Consider the following 13,993-nt stretch of genomic DNA (forward strand, 5'->3'; position numbering starts at 1 on the left):
CCTCCTCCTCATAGACTGTAAGCTCTTGTGTCACCCCCTCCTCCTCATAGACTGTAAGCTCTTGTGTCACCCCCTCATCCTCATAGACTGTAAGCTCTTGGGTCACCACCTCATGGAGGTGCTTCTGTACATTTTAGGACTGGGAATGAAGCGTCTACATGGAGCCCCTCATTAATATCTCAGGAAATCCCGCATAGACGTCGTTGATTGGCCGCGGCGGTCACGTGCTCGTTTTATTTTCATTGTCCATATGCAATGTTATGAGGCGACAAAGCTGTCACGTGTGACAAACCCACCAATACCAACCACCACTGCTTTGTCATAGATTACTATAGCTCCTTATCAGGGCCTCGCCCACTTAATGTTTGATTGACGGCAAATGCATCCAGTAGCATGAATAGTAATGGTACTCAGCCAATCAGAGGGCGGTCAGCGCGTCCAGGGGGCGGAGCTGGTTTCTGAGTGTTTGTGTCGGGGCGCGCCGCCGTGTGGGAGCGGGAGCGCGCTTGGTGCTCGCAGGATGGTGGCGCGCCTGAGACCCGGAAGGAAGCGGCGTCATCCAGTGAGTGAGCGAGCAGAGGAGCGGACACCGCCATGAGCCTCCCGGGGCCGCTCAGGGGCAGCGCCAGGGAGGGCCCCGTGTCCATCTCGCCGGGGGTCGGAGTGGTGGCCGGGACGCGCTCACTGCACGTAGAGCTGCACACCCAGCAGGTGAGAGCCCAGCGCCATCATCACCGGTGATACCATCCTGGCACCGGGCATTGTGGGTGATGCCCCCCTGGCACCGGGCATTGTGGGTGATGCCCCCCTGGCACTGTGCATTGTGGGTGATGCCCCCCTGGCACGGGCATTGTGGGTGATACCCCCCTGGCACGGGCATTGTGGGTGATACCCCCCTGGCACGGGCATTGTGGGTGATACCCCCCTGGCACGGGCATTGTGGGTGATACCCCCTGGCACCGGGCATTGTGGGTGATACCCCTCTGGCACCGGGCATTGTGGGTGATACCCCCCTGGCACCGGGCATTGTGGGTGATACCCCCCTGGCACCGGGCATTGTGGGTGATACCCCCCTGGCACCGGGCATTGTGGGTGATACCCCCCTGGCACCGGGCATTGAGGGTGATGCCCCCCTGGCACCGGGCATTGAGGGTGATGCCCCCCTGGCACCGGGCATTGAGGGTGATGCCCCCCTGGCACCGGGCATTGAGGGTGATGCCCCCCTGGCACCGTGCATTGTGGGTGATGCCCCCCTGGCACCGTGCATTGTGGGTGATGCCCCCCTGGCACTGTGCATTGTGGGTGATGCCCCCCTGGCACTGTGCATTGTGGGTGATGCCCCCCTGGCACTGTGCATTGTGGGTGATGCCCCCCTGGCACTGTGCATTGTGGGTGATGCCCCCCTGGCACTGTGCATTGTGGGTGATGCCCCCCTGGCACTGTGCATTGTGGGTGATGCCCCCCTGGCACTGTGCATTGTGGGTGATGCCCCCTCCCCTGGCACTGTGCATTGTGGGTGATGCCCCCTCCCCTGGCACTGTGCATTGTGGGTGATGCCCCCTCCCCTGGCACTGTGCATTGTGGGTGATGCCCCCTCCCCTGGCACTGTGCATTGTGGGTGATGCCCCCTCCCCTGGCACTGTGCATTGTGGGTGATGCCCCCTCCCCTGGCACTGTGCATTGTGGGTGATGCCCCCTCCCCTGGCACTGTGCATTGTGGGTGATGCCCCCTCCCCTGGCACTGTGCATTGTGGGTGATGCCCCCTCCCCTGGCACTGTGCATTGTGGGTGATGCCCCCTCCCCTGGCACTGTGCATTGTGGGTGATGCCCCCTCCCCTGGCACTGTGCATTGTGGGTGATGCCCCCTCCCCTGGCACTGTGCATTGTGGGTGATGCCCCCTCCCCTGGCACTGTGCATTGTGGGTGATGCCCCCTCCCCTGGCACTGTGCATTGTGGGTGATGCCCCCTCCCCTGGCACTGTGCATTGTGGGTGATGCCCCCTCCCCTGGCACTGTGCATTGTGGTCTGTAGTCATGGCGACGTATAGAAGCTGTGTACAGATAATTAGATACATACTTTAGCTACAATGAAGCTGTAACATATTGTATGATTTTGGGTTACATGGATGATACATGGGGCGCACTCATGTGCCGGACTTCTCTTCTAGCCTGAGGTGAATACAGACACAGCTGAAGGAGCATTACAATGTTGCAGCTTAGATAGTTTGCTGTATGAATGCAGCAGCTCCTAGCTCTCCCCTCACACTGACCCCAGACCTGTACCACAGCCCTTTGTAGACGATTGTTACATTGTATCTTACGGTTATTTACTAGAGCGTCCCTATTCAATGACAGCAAGGGGAGATCCTGGAAATGGTGATAGAGTGGAGCTCTCATCCATAGTCTCCCCTCTGCTGCGTGCGGCTCCAGTATACACAGTGTGATGCCAGCCTCTGGCTGGTGCCCGGCCTGTGATGCCATGTGCCTGGCACTGCCTGTGCCTCACCAGAGATGAGAACATTACAAGACATGACATTAATAATGGATGAGCTGCCAGCGGAGCGGCCGGTGCCTCGCTGCCCGCACCTGTGGGGGGTGACTGTAGTGCCCAGCGGAGGAACACGAAGCCCTGCTGCTCAGCGACATCGATCGTAATTTTTTGCAAATTCTAACCCTTTTCAAGATCTCTGCTTGCAGTCAGTGAAGCAAACCCTCCTGTCCCAGCCTCCCCTTACATCAGTATAGTGAGATTTTGTACCAGGGGAAGGATTTTCCATAAACTGGTAGAGGACTGTACACACTGATACACTGTAACAGTCCTGCAGCTGAGAAAGAGCGCTTCATTCTTACAATATCTCAAGAGGTTCTGCAGCAGCTGCAGTGTGTGTGTTCTCCTTCCCGCCCTGCAGCATTCCGTAATCCGGAGCGTGTGATCCTCATGTGCGGGGCAGAGTCATGTGGAATTTCACAATAGCTAAATTCTGTGGAATGAGAGAGTGACCGCTGCAGATTTGGTGGTAACCGGAGCTCCCTGAACGCTCTTTATCATGGATTTTTATGGGACGGATCGTTGACAATCCTGACAAATTAAAAAACTTACTTCTAAATCCATGTCATATACTCTATTCACATCCAGAGCTGCGTCAAGGGACTGTGCAGCTTTCTGTGTGAATGTTACATCTTCCACTATATCTGGGCTCTATCGATTCCTCAGTAGGGTGACTGCAGCTCTGGATGTGACTGGAGCGGTGATGTAACGCTGTAGTAGTGCAGGATATAAGCCTCTTACATCACCCGCTGTGGCCGGGACTCTCTCTTATGTAACGTCTACTGGACGGAGAAGAGGTTTCTTCCTATTTCTGGGGGTGCGAGTCCACACATGGCTGTTTTAGGCGATGCAAGGAGTCCCTGCATCTGAGACGGCACAGAGAACAGCAGTGTGAGGACACACCTCTTGGAGAAACTACAACACTGAAATATAAATCCATGTATCACAATCCTGCTTCTACTAACAACATACACAAAGGTCCGATTACACATCTCTCCAGGGATAATACCGAACACTGTCTGCGGAGAGCACAGCAGTGTGAGCACGCATGCCCTGTACAATGCTGTAAAATATATCCATTTTTCACAGTTCTGCTGCTACTAACGCACGCAAAGGTAATGATTACACGTCTCACCAGGAGCAATACTTACTTAACACTGTCTGCAGAGAGCACAGAGCACTGCAGTGTGAGGATACAGGCCCAATACAATCCTGGAATATATATCCATGTTTCACAGTCCTGCTGATACCAACATACACAAAGTTACTGATTACACATCTCTCCAGGGATAATACATAACGCTGTCTTCAGAGAGCACAGCAGTGTGAGGACGCATCTTGATACAATCCTGGAATATATATCCATATTTCACAATTCTGCTGCTTCTACCATACACAAAGGTACTGATTACACTTCTCTCCCAGGACAATACATAGCATGCTTAACACTGACTGCAGAGAGCACAGAGCACAGCAGTGTGAGGGCACAACCCTAGTGCACTTTGAGCTGCAATCCTGGAGTAAAAATCCATTTATCACAGTCCTGCTGCTACTAATAAAATACACAAAGGTCTGGTTACACATCTCTCCATGGACAATACAGAACACTGGCTGCAGTGTATGGTTGCACCTGCTGACAGGTTCCCTGTATGTCAGTATATGACTGTCCAGCACACGCAGTATTGTTCTTGTCACGTTGCTCCAGCGCTGGGATTTCCTCTCCGGTGAAGGCTCCAGGTTCTGCGTCATTGGGGCTTTGTGTTTGGAGTAGTTGATCTCGGTGTTTTGTACCAGGTTTCGGCGTGGCTCCGGGGCCGCTCCCGTCCTGTGGTGTGTACAGGGCCCTGTGTCTTATGGAGAATAAATCTATTTGTGTCTGACTACCTCTGTAGGAGGGATCCCAGTGGTCAGACCCTCGCAGACCCCTGAAAAAACGTCATTGTTTATGTTTCTGTAAACTATAAAAGATGGGCACAGCTGAAGGATTGTAACAATGTGTCAGTGGATATAAAGTGTACTCGCACCGCTGGTCTCTGTGCTCTCTGGGGACATTATTGGGCATTGTCACTTGTATTGTGTATGTTGTTAGTAGCAGCAGGACTGTGATATATGGTTTGTAACCTCTGGGGTGTCTCCTCACACTGCATTGCTCCCTGCAGACAGTATTGGGCTTTGTGCCTGGAGAGATGTGTAATCATTCCTCTGTGGATGGTGTTAGTAGCAGCAGGACTGTGATGTATGGATTTACAGGGCAGAATTATAATCTCCGGGGGGGGGGGGGGGGGGGGGGGGGCTCCTGACACTGCTGTGTTCTATATAGACAGTGGAGGGTAATATCTCTGGAGAGATGAATAGTCATTACGTTTATGTTGGTTGTAAGTAGCAGCAGGACTGTCCTCACACTGCTGTTCCCTTCTCTCCCTGCTTTTGGTTAGATAGTGAATTACACTTTTACTTTTTTTTTCTATGGAGTAGCACAAAGCCGAGGGCACAGTCATGTACATGCACACCCAAAGCAAATGCTTCAAGCGCACTGGTAGTGTCCTGACACTGCTGCGCTCTGCACTCTCTGCATTGAGCTGCTCTCCCTTTTGCACTGAGAGAGTGTGACAGGACAGTGCAGAGGACTGGAGGAGCTGTGACTGCTCTCCCTTATGACAGACGTGTGAGGAAGTGTCTTACAAGACGTGCAGAGCGCTGAGGCTTTCCCTGCTCCCCCCGAGCTGACTCTGCACATTCCCCAGAAAATTCCCAATCATCCAAAGGCCGGAGAAGAGGAAAAGGTCACCAGACCTGCAATGTATCCACCGGCCTGTACCACCGCCTGCAGGGGGTGTAGGGAGCGGCCTCTACCACCGACTACAGGGGGTGTAGGGAGCGGCCTGTACCACCGACTACAGGGGGTGTAGGGAGCGGCCTGTACCACCGACTACAGGGGGTGTAGCGCTGCTACTATGTAACAGTAGATGACACCTTTTCCCTGATTGTCCGGTGATTCCCTGTAATTTTGGGATGACTGGTGATCTGTGCTCCTGTGATCTCTTCCTCCCGCTGTGACAAGTCGTTACTTTGTTCTCTGTCACATGATGTATCCCTGACCCCGGTCACATGTTGGGGCTTATTAAGCTCAGTAATTTGGAGGAGCCTGTGGGGATGGATGCTATCAGGGGCACATGATGACTACATGTGATGGGTGGTGTGGGCTCGTGTGCTGCTGTTCTATGTCCGGCCGTGTGTCACTATTGTGATGGGTGGTGTGAGCCCCGGGTGCTGGATGTGCGGCTGTGTATCACTATTGTGATGGGTGCTGTGAGCCCCGGGTGCTGGATGTGCGGCCGTGTATCACTATAGTGATGGGTGGTGTGGGCCCGGGTGGTGGGTGCTGGTGCTGGATGAGCGGCCGTGTATCACTATAGTGATGGGTGGTGTGGGCCCGGGTGGTGGGTGCTGGTGCTGGATGTGCGGCCGTGTATCACTATTGTGATGGGTGGTGTGGGCCCGGGTGGTAGGTGCTGGATGTGCGGGCGTGTATCACTATTGTGATGGGTGGTGTGGGCCCGGGTGGTAGGTGCTGGATGTGCGGCCGTGTATCACTATTGTGATGGGTGGTGTGGGCCCGGGTGGTGGGTGCTGGATGTGCGGGCGTGTATCACTATTGTGATGGGTGGTGTGGGCCCCGGGTGCTGGATGTGCGGCTGTGTATCACTATTGTGATGGGTGCTGGTGCTGGATGTGCGGCCGTGTATCACTATTGTGATGGGTGGTGTGAGCCCCGGGTGCTGGTTCTGGATGTGCGGCCGTGTATCACTATTGTGATGGGTGGTGTGAGCCCCGGGTGCTGGTGCTGGATGTGCGGCCGTGTATCACTATTGTGATGTGTGGTGTGGGCCCGGGTGGTGGGTGCTGGTGCTGGATGTGCGGCCGTGTATCACTATTGTGATGGGTGGTGTGGGCCCGGGTGGTGGGTGCTGGATGTGCGGCCATGTATCACTATTGTGATGGGTGGTGTGGGCCCGGGTGGTGGGTGCTGGATGTGCGGCCATGTATCACTATTGTGATGGGTGGTGTGGGCCCGGGTGGTGGGTGCTGGATGTGCGGCCATGTATCACTATTGTGATGGGTGGTGTGGGCCCGGGTGGTGGGTGCTGGTGCTGGATGTGCGGGCGTGTATCACTATTGTGATGGGTGGTGTGGGCCCGGGTGGTAGGTGCTGGATGTGCGGCCGTGTATCACTATTGTGATGGGTGGTGTGGGCCCGGGTGGTGGGTGCTGGTGCTGGATGTGCGGGCGTGTATCACTATTGTGATGAGGATAGTATGGGACGCGTCCGCACATGGCAGAATTGCTGCAGATTTTACCTGTGCAAATGGGAGAACTGGACGTCCCATTGGTTGGGAGGGATCATGTGGTCCATAGCTCTGCGCTCTTTACACTGCGTCTGTGTTATCTTGTCCTGGATGCTGCTCCGATCTCCCGGGGAACACTGGGATCATTGCCACGGATCCACCCTTATCCTTGACTGACCTGGTATCTCACTCCTGAATATAATGCTAGAGGAGCAGTGCCCACTGACACACGGCTCGTATATAGTGACAAAGCATCAGCCACGTGTTTGAGAATTGTATTTCTTGTCTTTTAGAGACGTCTCCGCCACCTCCGGAGCATCGCCGCCCGGAACGTGATAAACAAGAACGGATACCGCCTGCTGGACACCTACTTCACCCTGCACCTGCTGCACGGGGAGAAGATTTACAGAGGTGCGTGTTATCACACAGTGTGTACAAGACCGGGGGCTGCAGGGGGCGATGGTGGGGCCAATATTATCCTGGGTGCTGACATCTAGCAGGATAGTAACCGCTCTCTTTTTGCTCTTTGCAGAGTTCTACAGGAGTGAAGTGGTGAAGGACTCCCTGGTAAGATCCCCCCCCCCCCCCGCCTGTGTGTGCGCTCCCTACTGCCCCCCTCTGCCTGTGATGTGATCCCTCCGGCGCTTCCCGCCTGTGTGTGGTTCCTACGGCACCCTCTGCCTGTGATGTGATTCCTCTGGCGCCCCTGTCTGTGGGTGATCCCTACAGCTCCCACCTGTGTGTGATCCCTACGGCTCCCCTCTACCTGTGATGTGATCCCTCTGGCGCCCCTGTCTGTGTGTGATCCCTATGGTGCCCCTCTGCCTGTGATGTGATCCCTACAGCTCCCACCTTTGATGTGATTGCTCTGGCGCCCCCCACCTGTGTGTGATCCCTATGGTTCCCCTCTGCCTATGATGTGATTCCTCCGGCGCCCCTCTAGCTGTCCTCTGGTTACGTGCCATGCTTCATGGACCTCTGAAGTGGCAATTTCCAATAAATGTATTTTTGTGATGAAAACCTTTAAAGGGAAAAGAATCTGTAGGAAGACGCCTTGTAATAAGAGATTATTCTATACTGTACTATATTCTGATACCACACACAGTGCGCTCTATGCACTGCAGGTTGGGGGGGTGATGTTGTATCCAGAGATTTGGATGGGGAAATAGACTGTGGAGGGCTGGGACTCCTGGGGGTCAGTATGTGTACATGGGGCGGCCGGGACTCCAGGGGGTCAGTATGTGTACGTGGGGCGGCCGGGCCTCCTGGGGGTCAGTATGTGTACATGGGGCGGCCGGGACTCCAGGGGGTCAGTATGTGTACGTGGGGCGGCCGGGACTCCAGGGGGTCAGTATGCGTACGTGGGGCGGCCGGGCCTCCTGGGGGTCAGTATGCGTACATGGGGCAGCCGGGACTCCAGGGGGTCAGTATGCGTACGTGGGGCGGCCGGGCCTCCTGGGGGTCAGTATGTGTACGTGGGACGGCCGGGACTCCAGGGGGTCAGTATGTGTACATGGGGCGGCCGGGACTCCAGGGGGTCGGTATGCGTACGTGGGGCGGCCGGGACTCCAGGGGGTCGGTATGCGTACGTGGGGCGGCCGGGACTCCAGGGGGTCAGTATGTGTACGTGGGACGGCCGGGCCTCCTGGGGGTCAGTATGTGTACGTGGGACGGCCGGGACTCCAGGGGGTCAGTATGTGTACGTGGGACGGCCGGGACTCCAGGGGGTCGGTATGCGTACGTGGGGTGGCCGGGACTCCAGGGGGTCGGTATGCGTACGTGGGGCGGCCGGGACTCCTGGGGGTCGGTACGCGTACATGGGGTGGCTGGGACTCCTGGGGGTCAGTATGCTTTGTCCAGCCCTACACGGTTGCAGACCCCTACATGTTAAAGCCTGATGGGTCAGTATGTGTACATGGGGCGCCCGGGACTCCTGGGGGTCGGTACGCGTATGTGGGGCGGCCGGGACTCCTGGGGGTCAGTACGCGTACGTGGGGCGGCCGGGACTCCTGGGGGTCAGTACGCGTACGTGGGGCGGCCGGGACTCCTGGGGGTCAGTATGCTTTGTCCAGCCCTACACGGTTGCAGACCCCTACATGTTAAAGCCTGATCCGGTCTTCTATTTTTATGATCCTTTAGTCCCCTTTTAGTCCGGCTCCTGCCGCCTGCATTGTGCTCAGATGTAATTTCTAGGTTTTGTCTCTTCTGTAGTTTTAATGTTGACTCCTACCTCTCACAGAATCCAACATGGAGAAGTCTCGACTTCGGGCTGATTCCTGATAGGCTCGATACGTCGGTCTCCTGCTTCATTGTCAGGATATGGGGGGGCAACAATGACACCTACCGCCTGCTAATAGAGTGGAAGGTGAATCTGGATGGACTCAAGTACATAGGTCCTCAGGTAAGAAATTACTGGAATCTAAAATGTGTTTTTATTCTGTATGTTAATGCAGCTCAGGATCAGTACAGGATAAGTAATGTCATGTATGTACACAGTGACTGCACCAGCAGCAGAATAGTGAGTGCAGCTCTGCAGTATAATACAGGATGTAACTCAGGATCAGTACAGGATAAGTAATGTCATGTATGTACACAGTGACTGCACCAGCAGCAGAATAGTGAGTGCAGCTCTGGGGTATAATACAGGATGTAACTCAGGATCAGTACAGGATAAGTAATGTCATGTATGTACACAGTGACTGCACCAGCAGCAGAATAGTGAGTGCAGCTCTGGAGTATAATACAGGATGTAACGCAGGATCAGTACAGGATAAGTCATGTCATGTATGTACACAGTGACTGCACCAGCAGCAGAATAGTGAGTGCAGCTCTGGGGTATAATACAGGATGTAACTCAGGATCAGTACAGGATAAGTAATGTCATGTATGTACACAGTGACTGCACCAGCAGCAGAATAGTAAGTGCAGCTCTGGGGTATAATATAGGATGTAACTCAGGATCAGTACAGGATAAGTAATGTCATGTATGTACACAGTGACTGCACCAGCAGCAGAATAGTGAGTGCAGCTCTGGGGTATAATACTGGAGGTAACTCAGGATCAGTACAGGATAAGTAATGTCATGTATTTACACAGTGACTGCACCAGCAGCAGAATAGTGAGTGCAGCTCTGGAGTATAATACAGGATGTAACTCAGGATCAGTACAGGATAAGTCATGTCATGTATGTACACAGTGACTGCACCAGCAGCAGAATAGTGAGTATAGTACAGGATGTAATTGAGGATCACAGACTATAAATACCTATGGATACATATGGAATGACTCTGCCCCCTCCCCTGTGTGCTGCTCACTGTCCGCTATCGCTGTGATGTCCCAGTAACTATAGACATCCTGCAGAATAGAAGCTGAGAGTGTAATGGAAAGTGTGTAAATAATGGAGGATGATCTATGAGGGGGCGGCTTTTCTGCAGCAGGTCAGGACTGAGGGCATAGAGCAGGTCTCTGCTCTCGGTCTCAGTGTCCGGTTAGTGATCGGTTGCAGTGTCCGGTTAGTGATGGCTGTGCACGGGGGGAAGGGATATGGTCATAGAGTGAGTCTTGGTGTTGGTAGAAGTCTTGTAGTTAATGAATGTTCACAATCCATGGTGTGAGATGCAAAGGTTGTGGTTTTATTTTCTTGATGTAATCCAACTGTTCGCTTTATCTACACAATCTGGTTTATATTCCCTCGTTATTCTTCTTCTTGTCTCCACAGATCCGCGCTCGTAACCCAAACGAAATCATATTTGGCCTCAATGATGGATATTATGGCGCCTCTTTTGACAGCAAGGTAAGTACCTGTACATAAGTTCTGAGCAGCCAAGTGCTGTCAATTGTTTACTACAAGTTTCACTACTTTGGAAGGGATTATAGGATTTTTGACTTGCCATATCTGATGGGACCTTGTGAGAGATACCCTGCAAGTCTGACTCTTGCTCCTTCAGCCGAGCGATCTGCATCTTGAGTTTGCAATCGCTCTTTAGCTATCATTTGTCAGGTATATGACAATTTTTATATATATATTTTATATGCCTCCCCTTGTGTGTGTATATTATGCTGATTTAGGTATTTATTGCTGCTGTATCCTATACACACAGTATGAGTGAGCAGCTTTGCTTCTTACAAGTGAACGATACCAGGGGCTGCACTCTCTGCCCATGTCTTATAGCTTTTATACAATCTATCCAAGGTCAACATTCAAAAAAAGTGTATTATCCTATAGAAGAAATACAGAAGCTTAAACCATATCCAAAGGAGCAGGGGTCAGGCTTGCAAGGCATCTCTTGCATGCACCCTGTCGCTATCGTGAGATCATGGTCTCACTAAATCTACAGCCCAAAGTGTGTTGTTATGTAGTTTCACATAATCTTCAATCACACTATATAATGCAGTGTAATCAGCTGCTGCAGTACATCTTTTGGAAGAGCTTGCTATAAAACTAACTCTTCCCTGAGACGCCAGCCAGGAGTAGACATTACAGCTGCTGAAGAGTCTCTTGTCTCTATTTTGGATCCTTATGCATTATGCACAACAAAAATCACCGGCAGGCAGAGTTATCCTGGGGTCATCAGAACAGAGAAGTCACAGTTTTTGGAACCGCAAGCATTGATTTTGTGGTGTTTTGTCTTTCTTCAGGGTAATACAGAGACGAGCAGGAACAGCCACCTGCAGGTGGAGCAGAACGCCGTGCGCAACTCCTATGGAGTCTTCTCTCTGCTCAGGTAAGTGCCGGTACTTCTCCTGTTTCGGTGAAGACCTGGGGTTTTGTGCCTGGTGAAAATCGGAGCAGTTATGGATACGGGTGTTAGTAGGCCCCTTAACGACTTGTGACATATCTGTACGTGCCAAGTCCGTTAACAGAGTATGGCGATGGCTCACGTGCTTAGGCCTCTCCATAAAAGCTGGATGTTTGCTATAAATTGCAGCAAACACCCACAAACTGTGCTGATGCCGATTGCAGGTGTTAACCCTTGAACTGCAAAGCCACCAGCGCCATTTAAACCTTGGCAGTGCGTGGGGGTGGCCATATTGCCTTTGATAGTCTCTCCCTGTGACATTGGGGCGAGATGATTAGGTGCCATGACAGCCTGAGGTCTTTATAAGCCTCCAGCATCTGTCATTGCTGAAGATCTGTATTGGTGTGCCAGTGGCACACCACCCGCTTCCCATCATTCCCCATCTTCTTAAATCTTGTAAATCGGAGATCTGGAATCTAATCGGAGCCTGAGATGGAGTGTGACATCAGGCATCTGCCTGGGCGGTGGAGATAGTACAGGCTTGGGTCTGCGGGGATATCGATTTTTCTTCTGGTCCGGTTACATAATCTCTCTTAAAAGCTGAACTTTTAACCTCAGCAGTGTCAGCCGAATGGTCAATGCCTTCCATGCATGTTGCGTTTACATAACAACAGCAAGCAGAGATGGTGACAACCATTGTTGCAGAGCTTTTTCATTATACAGGATCTAAGGAGCGTCTTATATAAATCTGGGCTCCATCCATATCCTTTCCTTTTAGTTACACATTAGTTGTGTGATTACTCATGTGACCACAAGGTGGCACTCTTGTACAGTCCAGGAACACTAGTGCGTCTAGGGGACCCTTGAAGCGCGGTGCCTCTTTGCTGCTGGTGCCTCAACCTCTCTGAGATGTCAGCTGAACCTTATGGGTAAACACTTACATCAAAAGCTGCTGTCTCAAGGATTGCAAAAGAGGGTCTCATTCAGACTGTCACTCAAGGCTGATATATTACACATAGACTGGAGGCTCATGTATAGAAAAGCAGCAGCGGTTGTATTGCATCCAAGGAGACAAACTTGATGCACTAAATGCTCATTTTCATCAGAACTTTACTTTATGTTATGCCTCTATGATCAACAGGAGTGTGGGGAAAACACTGCCTGGCAAACCCTTAAAACTAACATCATTTTATTCCATGCAGCTTTTATGTAAAATGCAGATCAGTATACCGTAGGTGCAAGGGTCAGACCTACAGGGCATATCTTACATGCGGATTGAGCAAGGGTCAGGCCTGCAGGACATCTCTGACATGAGGATTGAGCCAGGGTTAGGCCTGCAGGGCATCTCTCACGTGAGGATTGAGCAAGGGTCAGGCCTGCAGGACATCTCTCACATGAGGATTGAGCAAGGGTCAGGCCTGCAGGACATCTCTCACATGAGGATTGAGCAAGGGTCAGGCCTGCAGGACATCTCTCACATGTGGCTTGAGCAAAGGTCAGACCTGCAGGACATCTTTCTGCTCGAGCAAAGGTCAGGCCTGCAGGACATCTCTCACATGAGGATTGAGCAAGGGTCAGGCCTGCAGGACATCTCTCACATGAGGATTGAGCAGGGGTCAGGCTTACAGGACATCTCTCACATGAGGATTGAGCAGGGGTCAGGTTTACAGGACATCTCTCACATGAGGCTTGAGCAAGGGTCAGGCCTGCAGGACATCTCTCAGATGTGGCTTGAGCAAAGGTTGGACCTGCAGGACATCTTTCTGCTCGAGCAAAGGTCAGGCCTACAGGGCATATCTTGCATGTATCTTAAACAAGGATTAGGCATGCAGGGAATCTCTCAGATGTGGCTGGAGCAATGGTTAGGCCTGCAGGACATCTCTCACATGCAGCTTGTTTGTACATTGGCTCTAATGGACTGATCCTGGTCTCTGAAAGCAACAATGACCGTGTACTTCTCCGTCCTTTGTAGGCTTCACCGCGCCCAATGTGCCATCAAGCAAACCCAGGTGACCGTCCAGAAAATTGGGAAGGAGATTGAAGAGAAAATACGTTCCTCGTCACCTTCTACTGATTTGGTAAGAACAATTCCTTGTATGTTGATTTAAAGGGGTTTTCCTGGATGGGAATGCACACTGTGATTTGTTTTAAAGTATTCATGTTAGGAGGCAGATGTCTCTGTCCACTAGTGGCCAGCTAAGCTATACCTGCCAGCACCCACCATTAGAGGGAACCCATGAGCTTGCTGCACACTATGTTATAAATTAATTAAATGGTTCCTCTGTATTCAGGAGGTTCTCTAGCTCCCTCTAGTGGAGGCTGCAGGCAAATGGAATGTCAGTGCTGTATCTATACTTTT

The 13,993-nt window shown here is 52.3% G+C and overlaps 1 protein-coding gene across 1 annotated transcript in view; it reads left to right on the top strand.

The window, feature by feature from the left end:
- Nucleotides 1–451: 451 nt before the first annotated feature.
- The window catches only part of UVRAG (UV radiation resistance associated), a 41,191-nt gene continuing 27,649 nt past the window's right edge, over nt 452–13,993 (top strand). Inside the window, exons 1-7 of the mRNA XM_072133916.1 lie at nt 452–711; nt 7,189–7,306; nt 7,428–7,462; nt 9,135–9,296; nt 10,614–10,688; nt 11,534–11,619; nt 13,607–13,712. Coding sequence (XP_071990017.1) covers nt 595–711; nt 7,189–7,306; nt 7,428–7,462; nt 9,135–9,296; nt 10,614–10,688; nt 11,534–11,619; nt 13,607–13,712 — 699 coding nt within the window. The 5' untranslated portion in view covers nt 452–594. The remainder of the gene's footprint in view (nt 712–7,188; nt 7,307–7,427; nt 7,463–9,134; nt 9,297–10,613; nt 10,689–11,533; nt 11,620–13,606; nt 13,713–13,993) is intronic.

The sequence above is a fragment of the Engystomops pustulosus genome, chromosome 2 (genome assembly GCF_040894005.1).
Source record: "Engystomops pustulosus chromosome 2, aEngPut4.maternal, whole genome shotgun sequence".
NCBI classification, from domain to species: Eukaryota; Metazoa; Chordata; class Amphibia; order Anura; family Leptodactylidae; genus Engystomops; species Engystomops pustulosus.